The following is a 14,150-nucleotide window of genomic DNA, read 5'->3' on the forward strand; positions in this document are numbered from 1 at the left end:
GCCAGAGGTCAGATATTGTACAAAATATTATTCTAGACCGATTTGTTGACATGCCATTAAATGATATACCTGCTGATAATTTACCAAAAAGATCGTCGTTTGACAATAAATCTAACGGTTTCGGAAATAAACTATTAACGGTCTGCAAAGAAAACAGTATTTTTATTGTAAATGGTCGTAAAGAAGTGGGGAAATTTACTTGCTATAATCTTATCAGGAATAGATTAGCCGCTAATGTTGTTGATTGTGTTATTGTCAATTATGATATGTTTCAGTTGATTGATCATTTTGAAGTGCATGAACTAAATGAATATTCGGACCACTGTCCATAACATTTTACAGTAAATCTAAACAATATGAAAAATTGCAATGAAAATTTTTCATGTGATAAAATTATGTGGGATGTTTCTAAAAAGGAACAATTTTTATCAAAACTAAATGATAATAAGCCTCATTTTGATAATATTGTTGAAAATTTATTAAACGATTGTGTGGATTTAAACACTTGTATCGATGATTTTCCAACCTTGATATATGATATATCATTTGCTGTACATGGTAAAACCATTCGTATTAACAGAAATAGTTCACCACACAGAAAACAGTCGCCTTGGTTTGATAACACGTGTAAGCAACGTAAAAAGGATTTTTACAATTGTAAAAGGCTGTATACTGAAAATCCTACACCTGAAAACAGATTATTATTTTGAATGCTAGTGCTTTGTATTGTAAAGCCAAGCGTAAAGCTAAACAAAGGTATTCATATATTGAAAATTGTACATTAGCTACACTTAGCAAGACAAATGCTAGATCCTTTTGGAAATATATTAATAAGTATAAAGGTAAAAAAAAATACAAATTCTAATGACATAAGTATTGATGAATTTGTTCAGCATTTCAAAAATATGTCAAATACACCCCATCCCAGCAATTTCGATGTTAACGACTATCCTTATTCCGTGAATACTATTGAAACCAATGAATTGGATTGCGACTTCACTGTTGATGAGATATGTAAAATTATTTCAAGTTTGAAACGCAATAAGAGCTGTGACACATCTAATGTTGTTGCTGATTTTTTCATAGATTCCAAAAGAATTTATTGCTCCATATTTGACCAAATTATTTAATTACATATTTCAGAAGGGTGTCTATCCAGAAGCGTGGAGTAAAGGGGCTATTGTCCCAATCTTTAAAAAAGGTGATCGTTCTGATCCGGCAAATTATAGAGAAATAACTTTAGTTAATATTACTGCTAAGATATTCTCATTAGTTCTTAGAAATAGAATTGATAAATGGTGTGAGAACAATTATGTATATAATGAATCACAGTTCGGATTTAGAAATAGTCATAGTACTTCTGATTGTATTTTTATCTTACATGCATTAATTCAGAATACTATTCTAAGCAAACATAAACTATACTGGGTGAGTACCTAAATCGGAACAGTACCTAAATATGGAACACTCATTATATAAGTGTTTTCTGATTGAGATCATTTTATTTACGATTTTAATCAATAAAGACGTTTGTCTTAGATACAAATTCCAAAGAACACGATTCTCCGGTAAGTATTTGAAATACTGCTAACATTTAAAGTTTTTCATGTTCAAATGTAAATACATGGCATGCGGGGGAAAAACCTCATGCTTGCCACAATCCCAGCATACTGGTACAGCCTGTATTTTACAGAAATCATCAAATTTTATTGACAAAAATGACAAAAAAAAACAAGCTGGAAATAACATTAAATTATTAATTTACTTAAACAAATCATGGAGCAATAATTTTAAAAGAATACATAAAAATAAATAACAAATTAAAACTGTTCCATATTTAGGTACTCCGAGGACGAAAATGGCAGTCCTTAATTGTGCGGTTAATAAAGTACTTTTCATGCAGATTGGTAGTATCTTGAAAAATGCCATTTATATCAACCACTTGGTCTTGAATCCTAGTATGCTGATGGAAAATGTTGTAGTTGTAGTGCAAGTCTAACTAAAAATATTTCAAAAATAGTGCCGAAAGTGTTCCAATTTAGGTACTCACCCAGTATTGTGCATTTGTTGATTACGAAAAAGCTTTCGATACTGTTATCCATGATGCATTGTGGGTAAAATTAGTAGAATCGGGAGTTAGCTCCAAGATGATAAAATCTCTATATAGAAGTGTTAAGGCTTGTATTAAGGATGCAAGTAATATGTCCTACTCTGATATGTTTGATATATCACTTGGTGTTAATCAAGGGGAGCCATTATCACCCCTTTTGTTTATTTTGTTTATCATTGGTGTTAAAGACTCTGTTGACTTTCACAATTTAACTGAGTCAGACATTGATACACTATCTATTTTATGCTGTTGTTTGCGGATGATATCGCATTATTTACCACTGATCCTGTAAGTTTACAGCATCAGCTAAATTCTCTGTACATGTATTCATGTAACTGGGGGTTAAAATCAACATTAAAAAACTAAAATATGTGTGTTTGAAAGCAGGAGAAGCCAGTGTAATTTTAGATGGACAATTAATGACGAAATTGTTGAAGTGGTGGATAACTTTTGTTACTTAGGTATTTACTTTTCTTATACTGGGAATATGAATAATGCTGTAAAAATGCTGAATGAACAGGCTTTAAAGGCATACAACCATCTACTATCTGTGTTTAGTAGATTGACACTAGATATTAAAACTAAACTATCGTTGTTTGATGCTCTAATTGTACCAATTATTTTATATGGATCGGAGATTTGGGGAGCATATGATCATAGCGAGCTAGATAAACTCCATTTAAAGTTCTGCAAACATATTCTTGGTGTTAAACAACAGACATCTAATGCCGCCGTTTTAGGCGAGCTAGGACGGTTTCAATTGTCAGTTATATGTAAAGAAAGGGCATTAAAATATTGGATAAAAATTAATATGAATCCGAATTCATTAATGCACCATGTGTTAACAAAACAATCCAATATTTATCATTATAATAACATACGTCCTGCTAGTAAAAAAATATGGCACTCAGCTATGTCTGATTTGTTAAACAGAATGGGTTATGGTAACTTGTTAGTTGATTTTAATACAGATTACAATTATTCTCCTTTGTTAACCCAAAGGGTACGGGATCAATATATTCAAAGGTGGTATGATAACTTAACATCCCAACCCAAAATGGAATACTATTGTAGATTTAAAAAAGAATTTTTATTTGAAGAATATTTAACGTGTGTCAAAAATGATAAACACCGAAAAGAATGATCAAGATTTAGACTGTCATCTCATTCACTGGAAATAGAGACTGGTCGATATACGAATATTTACAGAGAAAACAGAAAATGTAAACTCTGTTCACATGTCACTGTGGAGTCTGAATACCATTTTCTACTTTGTTGTACAGCCTATTCAGATCTTAGAAAAAAAAATATCATATTAAATTTAATTGGCCAAATATGGCTAAATTTAAATATTTGATGTCAGTAAAGAGGGATTTATTTTTACAAAACTTACCTAAGTTTATATATAGTGCTATGAAATTTAGACAAGAAAAGCTAGAAGTTTAGCTGCTTCTATTGGTTATATTTTCGTATATATTATTATGATATTGCTTTTGTGAATATATATGTAATGTTATCACACAATTGCTTTATTAATCAATATACTTTTGTGTCTTGGCCATAATTAGATAGTTTGTAAATGGCCAAAGGCAAACATGCCGATTCGCCAATAAACTCTTGAAACTCTTGATATTAACTAACCCCATTTGGTTATAATGCTGAATCGTCTTCATCAAGCCAATATATAATCGGATGAATAGGTTAAACACAATTATACTGTTCGAACTTATTTATGAGTACTTTTAATTCTGAATAAGATTGTGTCTTTTAAATAATCTCTTTATTTCACATTGACACAAATTTAAAGATAATAGAAGATAGTATTGTGCGACACGTCATATTACCTGCAAAAAGGCTGAATACTTTTTAGAGTTATATACGCCGATGTAAGGTAAATGATTCGATAATACATGGGAGGAGACAGTTGAAACGAAGTAAAGCAATGCTTTCATAAATATTCAACCGAACAACAAAGAACATATAGCTTAAGAATATGTTCACCTCGGAATAAAGTGTGACTCTGTCTTGTCCTGTCCTGCGAATGTTGACGACGCTTGTGTGAAGATGCGGTGTACCTTTCTGATAGTAGGTTAAACCCGGGATACTTTAATCCGTTTACATCATTGACTATATACTATTAAATCGTTTTCCCAAACAGTATATATGGCAACGAGCTTTGGACAATATAAACACTGTTTTTTTTATTAAAATCGAAGTGATTACAGTGAGAAAACATCCTCGATTATTGCTCTAAAGTAGGCAAATAATGCGCTCAATTGTTGAGCTCGGCTCAATATTCCAGCAATTGTTCGAACACTTTAATTCACATCATGACAATCACATAATACATAAATTGTGTTTCTATACCGGGATTAACACACTCATTTGCAATATGCTCCGCCTGTAAGATTGTAATTTTTTTTCTTATGTTTGGTATAATGTAAAACACGCTTTGTTAAGTTTTCGCTTCCGAGCAAGATTAACTTTTAGAAGTGTGTGGATATTCTTATGGATTCATCGTTTCCCCATACAGTATAAGTTTACTTCTACGAATCATTAAAGAAGGATGCTCATATTGTATTGGTACAGGTCAATACGGGTTCTCTAAATACATATACGGTAGGTCGTGCAGACACATTTATCTAATCTCGACCTATTTATTTATATGTACTTTGAATAACCTTTGTTTATTAATGTATTATAATATGTATATACATGTTAGTATAGCGATAACAGACATGTACCCTGAGTAAATCGCCATAGTTTTGTTGAAAAGCTTTTGTTTTTCTTATTTTGATGAGAAATGTTTATTATTCCAGCAAAATTGCAAGGGTCATTCAAGCACATATTTTTCATAAAACTGTTCCTAGGCTTGATCGACCCTAGCTGTGCTCACATATTCAATCGAACCTCAAAATCATTTGATGAAAACAAGAAATATTTGAAGAATGGAACTATTGCTAACAAATCTAATTGCGTAAACACGTAAAAAGGTTATCTATTGAAATTGCACATAACTCGTTATTTTAAATAGTTAACGCCATTCATTAACAAATTTGTTATATCTTATTTCCTCTACTGTTCAGACTTTATGCTTATCAACTCCTATAATTTATAATATAATGGGCTATATCGTTCCAAGCTGTAATTTCCAAAACCGGGCCAAATGATTGACAAATGACAAAACATATGTTTTATATAGGATAAGCCTTGGTATTTTTCTACACACTGAGGCAATTATCAACCAAAACCTATGGTCAACAATGTATTATTCTATAAAAAATCGGGTATTGTTTTACCATAAGAAACAAATAAATAACAATATTGTTAAATAATAAATACTAACTGCAACGGTAATACTTTTTTTAAATATGATAGCAGATAAATAAGAAAATAATGAAAGCATTTTAATGAAACGGCTTTATTATAGAATTAAAGATGGGTCTTTTAGATTGAAAATACACAAACTAAAAAATAGATATCGCAATATACCGACGAAAGCCACCATGAGGTGTTTATTGAAACCGATAAAATAATATTTAAAAAGATATATATCAAATTTCATTTGTCATTTTAACTTTACAACTTATTCATGGCGCCCTGAAATGCTTTGCATCAATGGTCTTTCTTGTACATCAATGTAACTCCACAATTGAAAAGCTAGGTATGCTTAGGTTTTAATTTTCGTCTACTTATCTTCAGACATCGGCACACCATGTACGGTGACATCAGACTGCAACACGACAACAGTGGCGGGCACAGTTTGTGACACAATAATGTCTCCCCCAGTGTGTAAGCTAGGTATGAAAACGTGGTCCATTGGTATTTTCTAACATTCATTTTGTATTTTAGCATTGCATGTCCGTTTTTAGCCTGTTGAAGACGTGTGTTAAAGAGCAAATACCGGGTGTTTACGGAAGATGAACGAAACATTCACGTTCCGTTAACGACCGGTGTTTTGCCATACTTATGCAGACCCGGGCCAAGTATTTGCCTTACATACCGTAGGCACTATTTCATCTGTTGATGTTTTAGATAGCCTGTGTAAGATCAATGATACGATTATTTACCACAAAGAAAGTATACAATAAATTATATGATTTGTGACGAACAACTGACATTTATATCCAACAATATATCTAAGATCTCTACCTTCCTTCCATACATTTGTTTTAATACAGTGAATAGTATATTATATAGTGCAAATACAATTTTGCTGTGGTCGTTACCATCTGCATGGCCAATGAAACTGCTGTATATGTATAGCGGGCGTCTGTGGATTCGTATATGTATTAACACTATAAGTTTTTCTCATTCGATTTGAGTGAATAAGCCCTTTTATTGCTTTGGTGACGCAGAAAAGCATGCATTTGACCATGGCAGAATAACATGACCATTATTTGGACTGTTGTAATACCAGTTAAATGAACAGAGCCCTGTATATATCCTTTGATTTCATCTAGTTGTGAGGAACAAATACCACTGTAGTTTTCCTGGTTATGAATAGATCCTTTCTTATGCAGTGACACTATATATATCCTTCAGACCATGTTTCTGGAAAAATAACCAGTTTTGAGAATAATATTAAATAGTGATTGTAAAAAAGGGGTTTAACACGGTATTTCCATGTATAGCATATTTAAATAATTATCTGGACCAGCACTTTTATTGCGTTTTAATTGTTTAATACCGTGTCTTGGCCTTATAAACCTAAGGCAATTTTTGACGATGGTCTACCGGATCTATTTATAGCTTGCAGACGACGAATTTTATTTTTAGTTCAAGGTAAGCAAGGCTTTTCAAGGAGTTATTAAAACGTAACGGACGTGTCTGGACTTGAAATAAAGACTAATAGCGATGACGTCATGGACATGCATAAACTTGTTTCAAGACCGAGAACTTACTTATATTAGGATTGAAAGCTTTTAAGCGTCGGAACACTTGAGATATGCGGTATTCGCATGGTGAAAACATAATACAAACAGTTGAGTTTTCTTTTACATGTTTATTCTTTAATATATATTTACAAACTTTACATATACACATTCATACAAAAAATCATACAAAAAACATTTTAGAGCAAAACAACGCCAAGCTGATTTAATAACAATAGGGATAGGATATGTAACCGTCTTTGATTACTCGTTTATCGAACCCAGTCTATAATCTTTATTCTGTGATGTAGTCAATAGACGGGCGGAATCCCGATCACGAACAATTTTAAACCGGTCAGCTACTGTGACAACATCGTTTTTGTTTTCCGTTACCATTCGTTTTAATGTGTCAAAGTTGATGTCTAGACAGTTTTTTTAATTTAACGTAATTCGCCGTACTTTACAATGTGTTATCATTCCGTCCATGTCAGGGTGAGTCAACTGATAAGCATAGTTTTAGGGCCACCCGTAACGAACACTTTTATTGTATTCCCAGGTGTCTCGTCAGTCAGGTAACCTAAATAGTCCCCTAAAGTCGGTACCGATTCTCCCGGTTGTGTTGAAAAAACGACGGAATCCGTGTCCGCATAAAGGGCCCTGGGACCTAGTTTTTCCAAGTACGAGTATAGTTTTAAACGAGATTGAGCCGTAGTATAGGCAGCTATGACTACATTTGTTTTCTCTGAGGTTTCAATGAACTCTTCTTTATAGTTCCATCTTAATTCTACCATGTCCTCAGAAACAAAGTTCACGCCCGTCACCTCCTCTCTGTCAGAAGTCAGTTAGTAGAAGTATATGGAAGGATCGTCAATGTATTCGACTTGAGACATGTTAGGTCTCTGACTAAATTTCCCCTTGAACGAATTCAACATGAGTTTGGCCAAAGCACGCATTCCATGATTCTTTTTGATGTTGTTATTATCCAACAAAATACCTTCCTTTTCAAGGTATAGCTGAATGTATTTCCGTTTATAAGTTTCCGTTTTACACCAGTCTGGCCAACCGCTGGCTTCCTGTTTGATTTTAAGAAATGTATTGACATACTCGGTAAACAGACCCCCCACCTTTTGTCTCAACGTCATATTGGGATATTTGGTCGAAATTTCACACTTCTTATATAATGAGAACGCGGTACCCCTTTTCAATCGCCTTTTTTAATTCGTCAGTTACCCAATTACCAATAAAACACCGTTCACTGTCCGTATGTGTACAAGACTCTTGTTGGCGTGTGTCGGCACAGGTTTTACATAAAGCAAACAGCAATTTACCATTCATTTTACAAGGTATTACAGGTACAAAGAGACCTTTGGGTGGCAGGACCTTACATTTAATGAGACCTTCATAATTATTGATACTGTCGAAATCTTCAGTAATGATGGAAGGGTGACCCATTGGTATTTTTCCCGTTTTATTGATAAAAAGATAAAGTGATGTAACGTCATAGTAGTTGAGTGTTTCATCCCGACTAGCTTCCTTAAATATCGTAAAAGCCTCAGTTCTACCTCCAAAGAAAGCATCTCTGGGTTATAACTGAGTAACATGTTCAAGACTATGTACATGTGTAACCATTTCTTCATTGTTTTTCATTTGTTGTTCAAATTCAGATTCCCAGATGGATTGGTAGATGTAGCCATTGTCTACCAGATATTTATTTTTGTCTAATGTCTTCTGATAGAGTTCGCCCATGGTCAATTTACTGACAGGGTGTATTGTAGACTGGGCATACATACGGGATTCCCATGCCAAAAGTCCCCGTGAAATTCAAGAACCACTTTTTGGTCATTTATTTTATAATACCCGTCTACTTTGTAGGGACCAATGACTTTCTCTCCACCGTTTCGAGCATGATGAATACGTATACCAAGTGTATGTAATAGGTATTTAAGCCACTGGAGAGCTTTCACAGATTGAAGTTGTTCAGGATTGTAACCGTGGGAAGGTATCAGACCTAAACTCTCTTGGCTCAGAAGGTTAGTACGGCATACACGCTGACAAGCCGAGGCTATAGTTTTACTTTTTTCAAATGGATCAACACCAGTAACATGCATAAAATCTTGTCTAAATCTCAACGCAAATCTTCTTAATATGTCCACGTCTGATTTACAGTAATTGAGAATTTCATGTTGGAAGTCGAAGGTTTTGTGTTTGTTTTTGTTGTACCAATGTAAGAATTTGGCTCTATCGACATAGCGTCTGGGTTGCAATAGGTCAAGTCAGGTAAATGGTCCAAGACATTAGTATGATGTTCTTTCTTGTTATAGAGATGTGGAAAATACCCTTTGGCTAATTCAGAAAAGCCAAACATTTTTGGGAGTTTGGACAAAGCCATTGGCAGAAAATTTAGAGAATCGACCATCTTGTCTTTACTGTTAGGTTCAAACAATGACATAACTATAGCACCGTTGAGCGGTTCCTAGTGTTGGCTTCGTACACCACCCGACACCAATACTAAGTCGGTCTAAAATGACACCTCCATACTCATAGTAGCTTCCTAGAAAATTTATGAGGTCTATACAAATGTATCATTTAAAAAGAGGAATAATAATGTTACCTTATTTATTCGTTAAATAGTCACATAATGATATATGAATTACATTAAAAATGAATACCAAAAACATCAGCCATGCAGTGCGTGAATATGCCTAATAGTAGGGCTGTTGTTGTTGTTGCTAATGCTGTTGTTTGTGTATTTATTGTAAATCTGATTAATACTTTTCTTTCAAAGAATATATATTCGTTGTTTAATCCAATGTAAACTTTATAGACATTTGTAAATAAAACACAAAAGAAAAGAAGCAAACTTTAAATATAAAAGAAAACCCATTAAGAATGCAATATCAATTCACAAGGAGTCCATATATGAATAGTGAGTTTAACGGCTGACACGTTTAAACATGTTCTGTTTATATATAGAAAAAAGGGTAATGCGCCAAAAATAGTTACAACTATGTGCATGTTACAATTTGTCATTTGAAGTTTATAAGGGAGTGTTCTGTCTGTTGTGTATCATTCCTATCGAAGCGACTAGACGTGAAAGAACAGGTAAACTTAAATGGTCTGTTCTCTACTTACAATGTTAACCCGCTATTGATTATATCCACGATGAATCGTCTGCTAAACAGTATTAATAAACTGGACGCTTAAAAAAAATGCCCTTGATATCGGTTTTTTTTAACGGTTAAGTTTTATAAGAGACTAATAAAATGTACCTCTATAGTTAACGACATGTTTAAACACGTCCTGTTTATATTGAGGACCATTCGTAGTGCGCTAAAAATAGTTTCAATTAGTTGCATGTTACAAATTGTCAATTGAAGTTTATAAGGGGGCGCTCGTTTTGTCCATATCATTTCTATCGAAGCGTCCAGTCTTGGATTAACAGGTAAACTTAAATCGTCTGCTCTCTATTTACAGTGTAAACCCTATATTAATTTTATCCACTGTAAAGCGCATGTAAGGCGCAACAGTTTTTATAAACTACACGTTTAAAAACTTGACCACTGATGTCGGATTATTTAATGGGAGCGGTTGTGAGAGACTTATAGGTGTACTTTTATTGTTAGCGAAGCGTTTAGGATAAGTGTTTAATTGAAATGTATATTTTGTGAATGTATTTTAAAGATTATATTTGGGTCTGATTTAAATAGAATGCTAATTACATATAGATCATCTTGTTTATTTACCATTGTTTTGATAAGGTAAACAAGTTGGGGGTTTTTTGTTTTTTTTAGCTGTTGCATTTCTTCTTTTAAAAACAAACAACAGGATTAACAACAACAACATCAACAGCCCTATTATTAGGCATATTCACGCATAATACCGGTAGTATTGGTTTAAGCCATAAAACATTAATTTTCGAACAGAAATATGAAAATATGCAATCTGATCTGTTGTCAACAATCTTATAACATTGGTAAGCAGATATAAAAAAAAGCGGAATCTTTTGTCTAGACAGCGAAAGGTACAGTCCCTCAATTCATACTAGTTCCAAATGTATGTACTAATTACTTCTTAGTGAAGTGTTATCAAAAACCAACTGAAAACATATTATGCTGTCATTGTACATAGCAATACATCGTATCGTTTAATTAGCTTCTATGGATATGGAAACGTCATCAGACCGTCTTAATGTTGGTGTGAGTCATTGTATAGGGCGAGGTAAAGATGGAGTGGCACCGTCTAGTGAGAGGTCCTGACCCTAAATGACCGCTATTATCACTAGATCGGGTATGCACGCCAGCTCTGTTAACACTACGTGTGCCATCTTTAAACTTGCTTTGAACGTATTGAAGAATTTAATTTAACACGCTATATGTCGTTTTTCAGTAGGAGTATTCACGTGGTATTCAGTTTTCTTAAAATATTACTAAAATATGTAAAACCAGCTCTGTATAATAAACTAATACATATTTTGTTTCCTTGTCATTGTTCAAGGGAACTATATTGATTATTCATTTTTATAATAAAAATATATTTACATACTCAGCCCTTCAAAACGAACTTAACATCTATTTTTATCAGTCAATCACGTGACTATATAAATTGACCAATCACAGATCGGTTTAAGTTAAGTGAGGTATTAAAAGTTAATAAGGGTAGGTCTGTAACATGACATTCAATATCTCTCAAGACACCGAATTCATGGCTTTCAACCGTCCAGAGTGTGATTTTGCTATCGATAAAAAGAGCCTCCAACACCAAAGGATGGCGAATCATTGGAGACGTTTTCGTTGCGATATCTGCAGTGCCCAATTCACAAGAAAAGACAACTTTAATAGACACATGGACAAGCACACTAACATACACAATGTGCACTGTCATAATGTGGCCGTTCATTTAGTCGTTCTGACAACCTACAACGTCATATGCTGGAAAAAAACATCAGATCAGAGGTGGAGCCAAACGACCCTCGGATACTCAAGAGGACTATAAAATAAAAAGACTGAAGACAGACGACGATCCTCGCCAATATTATGTCATGAAGAAGATTAAAGAACAGAAAATGGAAAAGTTTAGAACCACTTCCTCCATACATCAAGAACAGTTTAGAAACATCGATGTCAATGACGTCACAAATATATTAAACACATTGAAACGTGTGTTTGCTGCCATATTGGAGGACGTGACATCACACTCCAATACAGAAGATTTAATACGCATGACAGTACAGAGTCCTTCATTGGACTATCCTATAGTGATACCATTTCTTCGTCTTCATGAAGTCACGCTTGTCAGGTTTCTGTCTGAAGGGGAACGAATACTTCAGTCCAATGAAGACTTTGTTATTGACGAAGGTTTGGAACTCGACATCACACATGTGGATATGGCTAACGGTAGCGGTCGTCAGAAGCGCACCATTGCGAATATGGATAGACATCTTAAAGAAAAACAATGTATTATACGAATAAAACAATGACGATTTATGTTGTGCCAAAGCTATAAGCACAGCTAAAGCGAGAATGGACAAACATGAAAAATGGAACAGTATTCGCCAAAGGCGTGATATACAAAGACAACTGGCTGAAGAATTACACAGTGAGGCTGACGTGTCACGAGGGCCTTGCAGTGTTAATGAAATTAAAAAGTTCCAGACCGTGTTAGTTAACTACCAACAATACGTAATTTCGAAGGATCATTTCAATGGTATTATTTACAAAGGTCCGAAATCAGACAATAAAATATTATTATATTACCATGAGCAACACTACGATGTCATCACGAGTATGCCTGCTTTTTTAGGAAGGAGTATTTCTGTACAAAATGTCAAAAAGGGTACGATCACATGGAGAAACACAAATGTAACAACGTGTGCTATGCCTGTTACAAAATACATCAACAAAGCGAAGAAGACTGGATTCATTGCCAACACTGTAACAGATATTCCAAAGGACTAGAGGGCTATACTTTACACAAGACACCAACTGTCAAGGGAAATTCGACCTGTAAAAACTACTAACGTTGTGAAGACTATTCCAAAACTATAAACAGAACTATGTGTAATGGCCTGTTGTGATTGTTGTTTTCAGAAAACAACTATGGGGCCATTGTTCTTTGTCACAATTTTCAGGGTTATGATTCCTACCCTATATTGAAATATTTGTACAAAAATGGAATTCTGCCAAGTTTCATTCCCAACGGTGCTTAAATTATGTCATTGTTTGAACCTAACAGTAAAGTCAAGATGATCGATTCTCTAAATTTTCTGCCAATGGCTTTGTCCAAACTCCCAAAAATGTTAGGCTTTTCTGAATTAGCCAAAGGGTATTTTCCACATCTCTATAACAAGAAAGAACATCATACTAATGTCTTGGACCATTTACCTGACTTGACCTATTGCAACCTAGACGCTATGAAACCTGACGATAGAGCCAAATTCTTAAATTGGTACAAAAAACAACAACACAAAACCTTTGACTTCCAACATGAAATTCTCAAATACTGTAAATCAAATGTGGACATATCAAAAAGATGTGCGTTGATATTTAGACAAGATTTTATGCATATTACTGGTGTTGATCCATTTGAAAAAAGTAAAACTATAGCCTCGGCTTGTCAGCGTGTATTCCGTACTAATTTTTTGAGCCAAGAGAGTATAGGTCCGATACCTTCCCACGGTTGCAATCCTGAACAAGGTCAATTTGTGAAAGCTCTCCAGTAGCTTAAATACCTATTACATACACTTGGTATACGTATTCATCATGCTCGAAACGGTGGAGAAAAATTCATTGGTCCCTACAAAGTAGACGGGTATTATGAAATAAATGACCAAAATGTGGTTCTTGAATTTCACGGGGACTTTTGGCACGGGAATCCCTTATGTAGGCCCAGTCTACAATACATATGTCAGTAAATTGACCATGGGCGAACTCTATCAGAAGACAAAAATAAATATTTGGTAGGCAATGGCTACATCTACCAATCTATCTGGGAATCTGAATTTGAACAACAAATGAAAAACAATGAAGAAACGGTTACACATGTACATAGTATTGAACATGTTACTCAGTTACAACCCAGAGATGCTTTCTTTGGAGGTAGAACTGAAACTTTCACCTTATTTAAGGAAGCTAGTCGGGATGAAACACTCAACTACTATGATATTACAT

The 14,150-nt window shown here is 34.1% G+C and overlaps 1 protein-coding gene across 1 annotated transcript in view; it reads left to right on the top strand.

The window, feature by feature from the left end:
• The window catches only part of LOC128236475 (uncharacterized), a 32,262-nt gene that overhangs the window by 12,966 nt on the left and 5,146 nt on the right, over positions 1 to 14,150 (top strand). Inside the window, exon 6 of the mRNA XM_052951351.1 lies at positions 5,813 to 5,911. Within this exon, the coding sequence (XP_052807311.1) occupies positions 5,813 to 5,911 (99 nt within the window). The remainder of the gene's footprint in view (positions 1 to 5,812; positions 5,912 to 14,150) is intronic.

Source organism: Mya arenaria, chromosome 6 (genome assembly GCF_026914265.1).
Source record: "Mya arenaria isolate MELC-2E11 chromosome 6, ASM2691426v1".
In the NCBI taxonomy this organism is placed as follows: domain Eukaryota; kingdom Metazoa; phylum Mollusca; class Bivalvia; order Myida; family Myidae; genus Mya; species Mya arenaria.